We start from the raw sequence: 14,970 nt of genomic DNA, 5'->3' as shown, positions 1-14,970 counted from the left end.
TATATTTCTATCCTTAGGCCAATGCCACATTCTGTTGATTATTGTAATTTATAATAGGTCTTTGAATCAGGTAGTATAAACCCTGCAACTTGGTTCTTTTTAAAACATATTTGGACTTAGAGATTAGTGTTTAGTCAAACTAGTATGCATAATGCTGATGTCCTGATCCATAACAAAGTAAACTATGATAAAAGAAGTGGGTTTGTCTTTCTTTCTCTTTCTCCTTTTTTTTTTTGTTTCTTTTTTTTTTTTTTTTTTTTTTGGTACAGTGGAAGAAAAGACATAGCTCTTTTTGACACAATGATCCATAATGAAATAAAAGGTTTAGAGGTCAGAGCAGTGATGCATATCTTTTCACTGATTTCATATACATTTTACCCAAATGCTAATGAATGGTTTTAATGACTAGCTTTCTCTACCCCTCCACAACCCTATCTCCTGGATCCAAAGGGACCTTTTCAATTTTCACTTCAAGCACAAATTAAGGGGAAATCAGATGGAATAAAATGAGTGACAGCCTAAGGCAAAGGAAAAAAGGTGGGGAGGAGAAAGCAGATGCCTGGGTGGAGGACAAAGGGCCTAAGAGACTTAGGGGAGTGCAAAGTCCGAGGAAAGTAAAAGAAAGACCCGTAACCAGGGCTCCTTTTGCAAATCCAAGGTGAACTCTCTCTAAGCTCATAAGCTGTGTTATAGTTTTGGCAGGACTCATTGCCCAGACCGGACTCAGAGCTGCTTTGGCTAATTGTAACAGTTTCTCAATAATGGATTGGACCAGTTTTCTCTTCTAAACCTGTATAATGGAGTAAGAAGATTGCATGTTTAAAGGACAAAAAAATAAGTGCTCTATTTTTGATTCTGAAATGGCATTAATTCAATGTGAAGGGGAAAAAAATCTTTCATAGGATGTCTGGACATTTTAGAGTAACTATTTATAATTTAATATCTAAATGTTTTTAGATCAAGCAATGTTTAGAAATTTAAAAATCTCTAACATTAAAAATTAAATGGTCAATAACAGTGTTGATTTGTCTGTTCTTCATCAAGCTCTATTTGGAGCATGTGTCCATAAAATTTAGGAAGAGTCAGGTGGATATTTTCTTTTTCTTTTTTTTTTTTTTATATTTTCTGATTAAATAAGGACAATCAAAAGCAGAGAATCTGATTCATTTTTAATGGCTTAATGATAATTATTGTTTTGCTCCAGGGTATCTAGCCATAATAGGATGCACACACACAACCCATAAATCCATTTCAACACAAACCAAATCATCAGTTTTCTTCTCTTGACTTTGTTAATTTTCTTGTCCTATTGCCATTTTTTCTTAATACCATGCAATGTTTCATTTTTGTACCATGATTCATGCTTATATTGACACACCTATAAAATTAAATGTCTATATTTTGAAAGATCCCAATGGCCTGAGTTCTCTGGGTTCCCAAACCTTGAAGCTTCCCAAGTGAAATACTCTGAGAATCCTTGAGCTTCTCTTCCTTTTTAGCCTTCCTGGCAGAAAGAGTAAGTGCTAGAAAACTGGAGGCAGAAGAAACATGTTAGCCAAGAGGCTGTGAATGGGCTTTGGGAATCTCAGATGTTAAAGGGGAAGTGACAGGGCACTGCGATGCAGTCACTGGTTCCATGACATTTGAGGGTAAGAAGAGAAGACTGGAAAGAAGACGGGTTAAGTTTAAGGGAGACTCAGGTAAGGAAAATGGGTAGGGAATTCTGTTGTTCATCCTGGCCTCACTCTCTTGGGGGTCAATCTTGGGCACAGTAAAATCTCATGGGCTTGGAACGCATTCTCTCTCTCATCTGCTAACTGTATCTAAAAATCCTTTTATATAACAGTCTTTCGTTCCCTTATTTCGTGAAATGAGGGATTGAAAAATATAAATATTTGAGATAGTTAGATTGGTGTATGTATATTACAGCCAACCTATAAATGAGGATCCCAGAAATATCCTTCTTTTGAATAGAGAAATGAGCTACAAACCAGATACATGAGGAAAGCTGCACAGGGTAGAGGACCACTCTCAGGAAACAAAAGGGAACAGAAAGGGGAGACCTGGAACAAGTTTCTGAATTTGAGAATGCTTTAGAATATAAAGTGCTGGCAGGAGCCCTGTGAAGCAGAGGAAGGACCACCCCAGTTCACAAAGGAAAATACAGAGATGAGAAGTGGTTCAGTGGCTTGCCAGTCATCAGGGCAGCGGTGGATGGTAGGGCTGTGAGAGGCTCAAACTGGGGCATATGCTTCTAAATCTCATTCATCTGTCATTTTGAGGACAGACCTTATTTACAAGAGACTATACCACCAAGCTTCAACAGTGCACTTAAAATTACATTACTGTATTCAACTATTAACTCATTCAAGAGAGAAGGTTTAATCTTTAAGTTATTTTCTCATCTCACTTAGCAATACATAGAACGTCACCTTACAGGGGCCCCTCGGTGGCCCAGTCAGTTAAGCATCCAACCTTTGGTTTTGCCTCAGGTCATGATCTCATGAGTCCTGAGATGGAGCTCACTGTTGGGCTCCTCACTCAACGGGGAGTCTCCTTGAAATTCTCTCCATCTCCCTTCCCCAGTCTTCTCTCTAAAAAAACAAATCTTTAAAATAAAAGAGTCACATTACATTGACTGAATTGGGGGAAAAACTACTACCCAAGAACATGTATTTCTGTACAAGTTTTTTCTTTAAGTTGATTTTTATAATCTAGAAGGATGGCTTACTAATTTTTCAAAACTGTGTTTTCATGTATATATATTTTTTCATGTATATTTTTAATGAAAAAATGGTTTGTTTCCTTCTTTTCATCACTGTGAGAATAAAAAAGTCTTCAACCTTTGCTCAAATAATTTTCTCTTCTGATTAAGCTATGAATGGTACTAATTATGAAAACAGTGTTATAATTAGTGCCCACTGCCTAAAGCAGAATTCTCAGAAAGTTCAGAACTGAACAGGGCAAGATGTCATTTGAGATATTTTTTCCCCTCTGGTTGTTCACATAATTTGACTTCAATGTTGCCATCACTGAATGCTTCTCCTTTGGTCTCCTCTACAGGATTCTCTCTTCGGGAAAATATTGCTTTCTTCTGCATCATTGTAATTCCTGAATTTCCATGTCTACGTGCTGGAGATAAGGTTTCTTTTACTATGCAATAACAAACTGCAGATAAAAAATTTTTTTTGAAGTTTTCATTCATAAATGCATAAACAATAGGATTACAGATGGAATTGGAAAATCCAATTATTTGCACTATAGCAAAAATCATCTTGATTGTTACATCATCATATTCCTTTTCAAAATTGCCTGAAATAAAAAGTAATAATATAGAATGCATTATGTTCTAATGAGCACGAAATAAAATTATCATCTATCTTTACAGAACACTTATACTTTAACAAGCGGTTAAAGGTGTGAAAAACTCTGAAGACAATTTTGGGAAGAGCCATCTGATGTCTGAAGAAAAATAAGCTCTGTGATGAGTCCTCATTCTTGGAGAGTCTTGGCTCACAAGCACAGCCTGGCACCCAGCACAGATTTAGGGAGCTTACTGCATTTCAATTTGATTCCAAGCTTCATATAAACTGGAAGCAGCAGTTACCATTCAAATGTTTGCTTGTGTTATAGAAACACAATCACCTGAGAATTATCTTAAGTCCCAGATTATCAAAGGTAATACACTGAGGATCTGGCTGAAATCATAGGTGTTATTAAATTCACGTGGTTCAAGTCAATATTCTAAATCTAAACAGAACATTCATAGGATTTGGAGAACAAAATGGAGAACATTTCCCCAGTTTGAATGGCTTTGGGAGAACAGGAAAGCATAGCATGAAAGAAGACTCTCCAAAATGTTTCTGTACCTTCTGTAATTATTAAATATTTGGTCAAAGTCATACATAATTACCTACCATGTAATGATCTGGTGGGCCTTGAAAACATGAAAGAAACCCATTAAATGTTTGCTATTTGATTACCCAAGTGAATAGCAACAAATTTCAATGATTCATTGTCCATCTAACAGGAAATGAACTAGAAGTCTTACCAAATGAGAATGAAAAGCACTTACTGTATTCCATCATCATGTGAACTACATGGAAAGGTGCCCAGCACACAGCAAAGAGAGCCACCACTGTCACCATCATAATGACAGCTCGCTTCTTCTTCCTGGACCCATAAAGATTATATTGCATTAGTTAACTTCTTGGCAAATTTGTCAAATTGATATCAAAATTATTAAATAAGGTTTGAGCCTAAATCTCTCAACCATAATTTTTCAAATATTAATATAGCTTATGATAGGATAATTGTGGGCTGTTTCTCATCTGTTCCCATTGCTATTACCTCATCCCTATATTTTTCATATTATAAACATCCTTATGATGTATGCTCATGATATGTCTAGCACTCTGCTAGATGCTTTCCAGGGATGATATCATTCATCTTCTCAGTAAGCCATTTGACAGATGCAGAAACTGAGGCACAGAAGGTTAAGTAACTTGCAAAGTCAGACGACCAGTCAGATATCCAAGGCATTTAAACTGTAGGGGTTAGTGTGGACTTAAAGTTAGGCAGCTTAACTCAGTGCTTAAGCCCTTATTCACTTTATGTTGAAGAGCACTCTTCTGAGGAAGTGGGAGAGCTCAAGCAGTTAAGTCCCAAAGTTCTCAACAGGCCAGCACTCTGCAGACAGGGAGGATTGCTTCATACAAACTGGGCACTAGAGGTCGCTGCACACTTGAAGAAATGAGAAAATACCGCCCCACAAAACATAAGGCTTTGGTTTTGGTTTTTGTGTTTAATAGCCATTCCATGTAGATTATAAAATAAGCCATATTGACTAGAAGTGCCATATCAGTAAATTAGGTTTAAAATTTGTATTAATGAATATGATCAGAAAAGAAAGGCATTATTATTATGTCAATAATAATAATTTAAAGTAAATAGAATACTCTGGTCACCAAAGAACTTTCATACATATCTCATGTATTTTAGCATCACTTTTGGGTAGGAGGAAGTGAGGATGGATATTTATTAAGCTCCCTGGTACCCATGAAGAAATCAGGAGCCCTAGGATTAAAGAGACTCATCCACACCAAGTGTCTGGTGTGGTGGGAAGAGCACCACAGTTCTTCCTGTCATGTCATACTGACATGTAGATGAAAATGTAAGAATTATCTAAATTCCTGCCATACCTAAAAGCTCCAAAGTTCAAAGTCAGCCCATGCCTAAACACAAATTACAAATGGCAGTTTGGCTAAATTTCCCAGGAATTCAGAGATCCCTGGCAACTGCTCCTTCAAGCCTGACTAATTATAAATATTTTAAACAGAAGTGAATATTTCATTAAACAGACCTGGTTATTTTTGACATTTCTTTTCCATGAATAGTTCGAAGCACTGAGCAATCCCCCACTCTTTTCTTTATCCAAAGTTCATAACCAATTTTACTGTATAGGATAAGCATCAGCATAAGAGGCAGGAGGAAGAGGATGACGAGGATGAAGGTGGTATAGATCTTCTGGTGTGCAGGGCTGGCCCACTCTTCCAAACAGCAGATGTGTTCTTTTTCATATAAGAAGTCATACTTAATCTTTAACATAAGAACAATTCAGTTAGAGGAGCCAGAGTCACCATCAAAAAAACAGAAAGCAGCCAAGTTGTATTGTAAGGCTGCATTTTTCAGATCCTATGTATTTACTGTGGGTACATATCAGGTGAGATACAATTTTGATTGTTCTTTTGTTGTGAAGGTCATTTTTCCATTTCATTCATTTCTTATATTCTTAATGGTTTTATACTTCCTTTTTTATTTTTTTATTTTTTTCCTTTTCTATTTTTAAGTGGAATTGAGATCAATAGCTTGTTTATTTTTTAAATCTTTCTCAACTTTTTACCTTAGAGCCATAATTTTCCAATTCAGGGAAAGAGCTATATACTCTTTGACCAAAATGTGTATGTATACAGTCCAGATAAAGAACATTATTTCCAGATAAATAATATACTACAACAACCAAAGTATGTATGAAAACAATGTTTTGTACTTGCATGTCACCTACTTTAATGTTACATTATTTTGCTTCCTCAATTGTTGAAGAGTCAAATTTTGACAAGGCATCAGATGTCTTTGAATTGATGGGTACTGAACGCCTATATTCTGTTACTGCTATTTCAGATTGGAACAATCACATTGCTTATAAAGATTTTAGAACGGTAACTGATAGCTTTAACATTCTGAGATGAAAAATAAAGATTCTGAGATGAATAAGAAATTGGGATTCAAACTATTGTCAGTCTACAAATATTCAGACTCAGCTATAAGCCTTTGAGGTAGATATTTTACAGAAAGGCAATGTCTCTTTATTAACACTATTTCTGACAGACTCATGAGTTCAAAATATTATTAATAATAATATCAGTAATAATAGAAAATGCTAATAAGGGACAAACTAAGCAAAGCATATTCAAGAGTCATTTATCTAGATAATAAGAACAAAAGAGAATTTAGCAAAACTATTGCCATTTTAGTCATGTTAGAGCTTTCCAGATGAAGAAAACCTAGGTCTTAGACTTATTTCTTCCTTCATTCCTGCAAATTTTATCACCAATCTTTAGTCAATTGAATTGGGGAAAAAGCTTTCTGGTATACTCATCAAAGGTAAGAGAATTCAAGCTCTGATCTAGGTGTTTTTTACAAATACAACAAGAGATGAAAACACTTATTGAATAATAATTTGAAGATCCAAACTCGCTGGGAACAGGATATAAAGTGAAATTCATTCTGACTCCATGTTGGCAAAGGCCGCAAAGGGCAACAACCATGGGGGCAACATATTGGCACATCTTAAAGCATAAGCTATACTAGCAGTCTCCAAATAGGTGCATGCTGCTCTGGGGACAAGCAAAACACCATGGGCAGATGGTTTTAAGGGAGCCAGTTTCAGATCTTCTATTCACAACCATACAGTTCACTAAAATTCTACTACCTCAGGATGCCTGGGTGGCTCGGTCGGGTAAGCATCTGACTCTTGATTTTGGCTCAGGTCATGATCTCAGGGTCCTGGGATCTGACCCTGAGTCAAGCTCTGTGCTCAGTAGGGAGTCGGCTTGGGATTCCTTCTCCCTCAGCCCCTCCCCCTGCTCATGCTCTCTAACGCTCTCTAAAATTAATTAATTAATTAATTTTTAAAAATCTCGAAAAATCCTACTACCTAGGAGAAGTCTGAGACTGAGCATTGTGCTGGCTCTCCATTCCCAGTTTCTTGTTTCTAATTCCTCTTCTCCCTATCTATATGTCAGGTCTCTTACAATGAGACAATGAAAAAGGAGGTGGTTTGAATTACTGATGTCAATGAAGCCACCTTGATCAAGAAACCATAAATACATGATAGGGCTTTGTGCTTTTCCCTATCTTAAACATATTTCTATTCAGGGTAAAGCTTGGCATTAGAAAAAAAGGTGCTTTGACAGGTATTGAATGTTGTGAATTCACATGTTTCATACAGTGAAAGGACAGAAATGATGACAATTTTAAGTTAACAACTTTGTTACTTCCATCCCCCGAACATTGTCAAATACATCTCTCCTGAGAAAGAGCCCAGTGACAGCAAAGCAAAGAGAACTTCATTAGGTGGAAATGGTGAACTCGGGGGTGCTTTGTTTCATCCAGGTGAGAAATTCAGGCTTTGTGCATGCTCACACACTCTCTCTAGTAGAAATTTAGAAGTGAGAAGCTGGCTGTGGGGATGCATATTAATACATTTATCTGGTATGAAAAATGAAATCACACTTCTTCCTGACAGAAATTTGATTTGGCTGATTTGGCTGATAGTGAGGAGCAGCTTTGCCAGTTACATATGCATTTTCTACAAAGTAAATAACTTACATATTTAAACTATATTTAGAGCATATGATAAAATAATTTTATTTAAAAAATAGACAAATCCCGTTGTGTCTATGAGCCAGGAAGGGACCCCACAAATGAGTACTGGGTTGGGTCACTTATGAGAGGACTCCATTGGTACAGGATTCCTAATGGGATAAGGACAGCTTTGGAGAAAAGAACAGACCACATACAACTATGTGTGGAAGCTCAAAGGTCTTGATGAGCAGCCTGCTGGAGAAAGGAATAACAGTCAGAAGCCTCAGTGTTGTTATCTTTGGAAAACCCCACAAGTAAAGAATTGATCATGGGCAACAGTCACCTGCAGAGAGCACAATACCCAAGGACACCAGCCCCTTCCTCTCCCCACCCTTCTCACCAGTGCACAAGGAGCCAGAGGCAGTCAATTGAATGGAAAAAGAGAAATGCACAATAAGGAAGCAGAGAGGAAGGGGATCATGCCCCCTTTCCTAAAACAGCACAAGCTGAGGAGAGGGAGACATTTTGCATCAATTGAGAGTGTAGATTTATGTGATTATGACACTGGGCATTTTAATAACAGAACTAACACTGTTGTGGCTGCAAGTCACCAGAGGAATGTTGCTCTCTGAATGGCTGGAAGAGTAACAGGGCCTGCTTGGGGCTGCATCCACAACATTGGGTCAGAGTACTAGGAAGTCCTCAGATCACATTTTTAAAGGTAGCAAGGGACAGAATAAAATTACCTCCTGCTCTCACCCAAGTCCAGATCATTCAGTATACGGGTTACATAAAAAAATCAAGTCGTATTTTAAATGTGCCCTTGCCTGAGGGCTCATTTACTATCCTTGCCAGTGGACATCGCATATCCAGTAAAATTTCACATTTATCAATTTAAAAAGGTATAAAGAAAAAAAATAAAAATAAATAAAAAGGTATAAAGAGGATAGACAGTTCAAAAAATTATCTTAGTGGGGTGTGAACAACTCTCTACTGCCTTTGAAGGCTACTGTCTGGGCTAGATCACTTAGGCAGGAAATACTGAAGTATGCATGCCCTATCCGAGAGACTGGGTCGCTAAAAACAGCACGGTGCTCCCTCTACTGTGAATCCACATGCAATGCTGGGCCCATCTGATAAAGGTGGGAGGGAAGGAGAGAGTTCAGATGAAATGATCCTGTGTCACGTTCCAATTCAAATTTCAATGTGTTAATATATGGGAGGCAGATAAGAAAGAACTTATGAAATAGAATCAATTCATAAGCAGATAATTACTAATAATAATTAATAATAATTAATGACAAATTCTTAATGTGATTTCAAAATTTTAAAAAAAATCTAGAGCAACCATTGAATTCTTAAAATGTAGTAAGATTCTGGGGGTCACTAGGACAGGCATGCTCAGCTGGCAGGAAAATGTACAAAGTGATCCTGGTGAATTTTCTTGTAAGCCTGAAAGTCTTAACAATATAAGATCAAGGGAGAGCTAGATACACAGAGGGGGGAAAAAGTCTCAAAACAAATCATTGCACTTGAAAAGTTTCCAGTGAAACTTTTCCAGTAGCTGGGGTCATACAGATTTGCAGGAAGAAAGTGGATTATCATTGAGAGGGCTGGGAAACATCTCAATAATATGACTCTCAATAATCAACCCCAGCCCTGAATCTACCTCAAGGCGTTGCACGTGCCACATGGGCGATCCGACGATGACCGCCACCAGCCAGACCACACCTGCCAAGACATTAAAATCATGAGAATATGGTTCAGTCAGCAAAGCAAAACACATGCATGCTTATGCCATAAAGCAGATGGTCTAAGCATAAAGACTCCTTATATGTGATCATCTCTGCCCTGGAACAGTGCGGTGGCCTCCATGTTCTCACAGCCACTCTTTCACTATCCTCAAAACTGCTGCTGGAATAGTCTTCCTGAACCATTTTAAAATGCTTAATTAAAACTCCTTAAACATTAAAAAAAAAATCCTGACTAGTATTTCAGTGCCTATAAGATAAAACTCAAACCCTTAACACAGTCCCTGAGGTTCTCTTACTTGCTTCTCTCTCCTCTTACATTTCTGTCCATGTTCTTCAAACCAGGGTCCTCTACTGAAGAACTTACAGAATGCATTGTGCTGCTCTGTGCCCTACAGTGTCACTCTGGATTAGTACCCTTTTCCCAACATCTATCTGTGAACTTATATTCCAGGACTTGACTCAAAAGTCACTTTCTTTAGGAAATCTTTGAAGTCCACCATCATTTCCAGATAGAACTGACTGCTAATTGGCCGTTGTCTCCATGTGCCGTCTAGAGTGACATCCTGTTGCTCTTGGTTGTTTCTTCTCAACTTCCTCTAAGATCATTGAGGGCAAAGACAATGCAATTTGGTTTGTTTGTTTCCCCAAATACGAGTCCAAGGAAAATTACTGGCCCTTAGTAGGTGTCGATCAAGCACCTGCTGTTTGGTTGTCAGACATGATATAGATCACCATCTACCATCTCTTCTTAAAATTGAGTAAAATTTGTCTTAAGCATCACAACATGAGTATTATTTCCTTATTTACAAAAACACTTAAAACATCAGAAACCAGAGTGCTCTTTCCAAATTCCTTGGCCTCCACGTTTTGTTGGGGGAATTGCTTTAATGATGTGCCCTCAGCCACACACAAAAGAGAATCTGAATAGTTTAGGATGAAGCTAGAACCAAGAGACCCAACATCAATTCTGAGAGCAATTTCTTAGCTCAAATTCTTCTTGTTTTTTTCTGTATTGGGTAACACCAGTGAGAAAACAGTGTATTGCCTTGGGTTTCAAGAAACTGAGACTCACTTAAACTGTAACTGGTGTTTCTCATAAGGAAACACATGAACTGACACTGCCTATAAAAAATCATTATTAGGGGCGCCTGGGTGGCTCAGTGGTTGAGCATCTGCCTTTGGCTCAGGTCATGATCCCAGAGTCCTGGGATCGAGTCCCACATTAGGCTTCCCATGGGGAGCCTGTTCTTCCCTCTGCCTGTGTCTCTGCTTCTCTCTCTGTGTCTCTCATGGATAAATAAATAAAATGTTTTTTAAAGTCATTATTATTCAAAGATTTAAGATAGTTCTAAGACTCATAAATCAATCTCTCTTTACATCATCACACACATCTATTCCGTTTTGGTCCAATCAGTATCTCATTATGCTATCTTCTGTCCAATTACTTTTCCGGTCTTTAGTAGAAATGAGTCTAATTTGCTTAGCTCATCGCCAATCCTTCTGGCTCTACTGCCCATTCAGGGAGAGAAGGGCCAGGGTTAGATTCATATTACTGGTATAATCTGTGAACCCATCGGTAAGTGAGTCTAGCAGGTCGCTGCTGATGGGGGCAAGGCAGTTTCAGCTAGGAGGTACTGGGCGTGAAGACAAGACTGGTTCCTAGTGTAACAGAGCTAGAGAGACATCAGGCAACACTGCACAAAAGCCCTACAGGGAGACGAGCCTTCTTGGTTTAAAATCTTTTCTGTCTCTCATGACTTTTTTGAGTCGAAAGTTCCATGACTGCCTGTTACTGACTTTGCCTTCAGATATTGGAACTCTCCCTCTCTTTCCTTTTTTAATAACTTCTCTCCTCCATGTATGCCTTTTCTCACCTGCTTTCCACATCCACACATGCTTTTCAGATATTGTGAAGCCGAAAGATGTCAATTATTAAAAGGGAGATGAGGCCTTTGAATTCTTTGTAGGTAGGATGTGCCAAACATTTGAAACTAACTAAAACTAAGGAATATTTTCCCTGTTTTCTCACTATTTGGCATTTCAAAGCCTTCAGGAATTCTTTCCCACACTGGCTAAATTCCAACAGCAGAAACAAATATTTACTCATTCCTCTCAAGATATTAGTAAAAATTGCTCTTTTTGGTTATTGCATTTGTCACTCTCTTAACCTTTCATTGGTTAGCTATCAGACATTCAAACCACTGGGAAGTGCATTAAGATTTTAAATGGCTTGATTATAACTATCAAATGGAATGTTTCCATCTTACTGTGCTAGGCTTTAGGATGTTGTTTCGAGGTCACCACCTGTCAAGAAGTACCTGCTCATCATGACTTGCTGACTCAAGACCAGTGACAGCAAGCCAAGGATTCAGAAATGCCTGGAACAAAATTACAAAGTGGATGGAATTTGTCTTCACCAGGTGCCTCCAGCACTCAGCACCCAGGGTTCTCATGACCCTGGTGGCTTTCTGCTGTTGTGACCATTGGGGCCACCTCTGAGCAGCACCCTTGTTGTCTACCTTTCTAAAAAGCACCTTTCCTTCTCCTATCAAAAGCTATCTGCTCTAAGAAGGGCATTTTAGCTCAGATGCCTTTTACCTCAGGATGACAGTTTCCTAATCTAATAAATGTTAATGTGGTAATGCCACTAAAAGGTTATCTTAAATTAGCTGAAAGTAGTGTTAAAAAGTTAAGACTTAAACTGAAAAAGTAAGGCTGAAATGAGAGATTTTAAGTGTGGGAATAGGCCTAAAGGTGAAAAGGAGTGGGGGTCAAGGTAAATGGGGAGAGGTCTAAAATCCCAGTTGTACCGCATGCCTACAAGCTCAACAAGAAGCTACTAGTCTGGTTCCTCAATATGATTCATCTTGAAGAAATTCTCTGTGTTCTGTAATAAAGACTGGCAGTACTGCCACTGGTGCCTCCTCACCTAACATGGTGAAAGCTCTCCTGTTGGTGTACTGTCCCTTCATTTTAAAAGGATGCACAAGTCCCTGGTGCCTTTCTGCAGCAATGCAGGTCATGGTGAGAATTTCTGTCACGACAGCAGTAGACTGGACAAATGGCAGCATCTTGCAAATGAAGGCACCTGCAGCAAGGAAACAGGACAAGGTAAAATCATGAATAGAAGTTTTCTCTGTGTTTTTGTAATTGTTGCCATTAATTCTGAGCCTCTGTTAAAAATTTTTAGGACTACATAATCGCATTATAGACTCAAAATAACCGAGAAAGGTTGAACTGGCTGATATTTTCTCGAAGTTCCTAAATTATAGGTGATTACATGTAAGAGGACAATGAAAAGGCAAGTAAGTATCTGATCATTGATAATAGGCAGAAAAAAAAATCAACATGAGTCTTGTTCAAGAAAGAGCAAAGTCAGTGTGAATTGGTCTCCTGGAGTGTCAACTACACAGTAATCGTGGATTATTTCTTCCTTTTTGGTTCTCTGCCAAATTATAACAAAAGAAGAATTCTCATCAGATTCATATTTCTTTTTTTATTTTTTGTTCTCCTTTGACTTTCTGCCCATGACCTTACATGTGGATTACATCATTACACCCTTTAACTGATTTAGCTTTCTCTAATGCAAAGGTCTTAAACTGATGGCCCCTGGGCAAGATTTGGTCTGCAAACATGCTTTGTGTGATTTACAGAATCTTCTTAAAATATGTGAACACATTGCCAGTATTTTGAAATGTTCACACTATCTGTCTTGCCCCTTCATCATTTATTTGCAACCCTAGTCTGGTATCTCTGCTCTTGAACCTATCTGCCTCATCACTATCAAATTAATTACTCTGAATTATCAGAAAATCAGAAGATCAGAGAATATGAAAAGTTGGAAGAGACCTCAGAAGTCATGGAGTGAGTGCAAGCTCTCCCCAAAACCAGAAGCTGTCTTTTCAGCTTCTCTCACAGACGCTCTGCCAAGCTCTGCTTGAGCACCTGCAGAGAAGGCTTCCTTGCCAGCGTACTCCCATCTCAGACCAATATTTGGCTCTTCTTTTCTGCCTAGAATGATCTTCCCCCAGAGAACTCTCTCACACCATTCATCAAAGTATTTGCTCAGATGCCTCCTTCTCAATGAGGCTGACCTGCTCTGACAGCGTATCTGTGACCTCAGTCCTATTCTCCTTCCACCTCCTCTCATCCCTTGTCTCTTATTCTACTCTTTTTCCAAAACCCTTTCACCTTCCAACAGATTACATAATTTACTGATTGGTTTCATTATTTATTAAAAGTTACCCCATGCCTTCCAAAACGTAAACACTCCAACAGCAAGGATTCTTGTCTGTTTTCCTCACTGATACATTTCAAGCATTTGGCATGGCACAAGAGGGCTCTCAACCAACATTCACTGAATTGAAGATAATGAGTAACCCAGGAGGCTTTTAAACCTCTAGAAGTGCCTCCATTCAACTTTAGGAAGACTCTCACTGGAGAAACTGTTTTTTTTAATAATTCCACCCACTTCTTCCAGTTTCATTTTCTATTTCTTAGTTTTAGAACTAACCAACCATCTTTTCCAGACATCAGCTCTTCATATATTTGAAATAAGCTTTTCATGTCACTCTTAAGTCTTTTCTGGTTGGCCCAGCTGTTTCCCATTTGACGCACTAATCAGACCTTTCAATTTCTTGCACATCTTCCATGACTTTCTCTGGTTAGTAACTATATGGTCCTAAAGGAAGGAAACCCACTGTCCTCAAGATGAGGTCTGGCTAAAGCAGAAACTGCAGGAGTATATTGCCTCTTTGGGTCTGAACACCTTTTTCTATGACTGTAACTAAAATTTACATCAGCCTTTGGTGCTAGAATTTTCAATGGTTGGTTTCTTTTATACTTGAAATCAATCTGAAGTAAACTGTTTAACAGAAAATTATTGTTTTCTTATAGAAAATTATTGTTAATCTAAGATTTTTGTGACTGAGAAAGAAATGTATTCAGATATCACTGTAGATACGACCTTTCCAGTCCTTTTTGGAAGTTCCAAGTTTTAATCCAAGAGCCAATCACCCTCATTCTCAGCCTCTGTTCCAGTTTCCCAAATCCTAACCCTGTTCAAAGTTTCTTTGTCTAGCAAGATAGTTTATATGCTAAATGAACAAATTTATTTTCAATACTAATGTATTTCACTGTTTGAATACTGATCATTACCTTAAAACCTGTTTCAGATGTGATATTTGAATAGAGGTATATGTGAATAAATTATTCATCTGAATATTTCTCCTTTGTCATTTTTTAAAAATCTGATGAGTTTCTTCTATTCTTTCAACCAAGTTGTTTATTTTTAAAAAATAGTTAGATAGGCTGAGGTTAAAAAAAAACACCAGAAGAACCTTTCCATGAA

The 14,970-nt window shown here is 38.0% G+C and overlaps 1 protein-coding gene across 2 annotated transcripts in view; it reads right to left on the bottom strand.

Moving 5' to 3' along the window:
• Positions 1-217: 217 nt before the first annotated feature.
• QRFPR (pyroglutamylated RFamide peptide receptor) overlaps positions 218-14,970 on the bottom strand; it is a 52,598-nt gene continuing 37,845 nt past the window's right edge. For both annotated transcript variants that reach the window (XM_072788551.1, XM_072788552.1), the window contains 5 exons: positions 12,550-12,708; positions 9,536-9,597; positions 5,363-5,598; positions 4,076-4,173; positions 218-3,312 (listed from right to left, as the gene is read on the bottom strand). In XM_072788551.1, the coding sequence (XP_072644652.1) occupies positions 2,972-3,312; positions 4,076-4,173; positions 5,363-5,598; positions 9,536-9,597; positions 12,550-12,708 (896 nt within the window). In that variant the 3' untranslated portion in view covers positions 218-2,971. The remainder of the gene's footprint in view (positions 3,313-4,075; positions 4,174-5,362; positions 5,599-9,535; positions 9,598-12,549; positions 12,709-14,970) is intronic.

The sequence above is a fragment of the Canis lupus genome, chromosome 20, assembly GCF_048164855.1.
Source record: "Canis lupus baileyi chromosome 20, mCanLup2.hap1, whole genome shotgun sequence".
Classification (NCBI taxonomy): domain Eukaryota; kingdom Metazoa; phylum Chordata; class Mammalia; order Carnivora; family Canidae; genus Canis; species Canis lupus.
The sequence above is the reverse complement of the archived record's forward strand: the minus strand, read 5'-3'. Positions and strand labels throughout refer to the sequence as shown.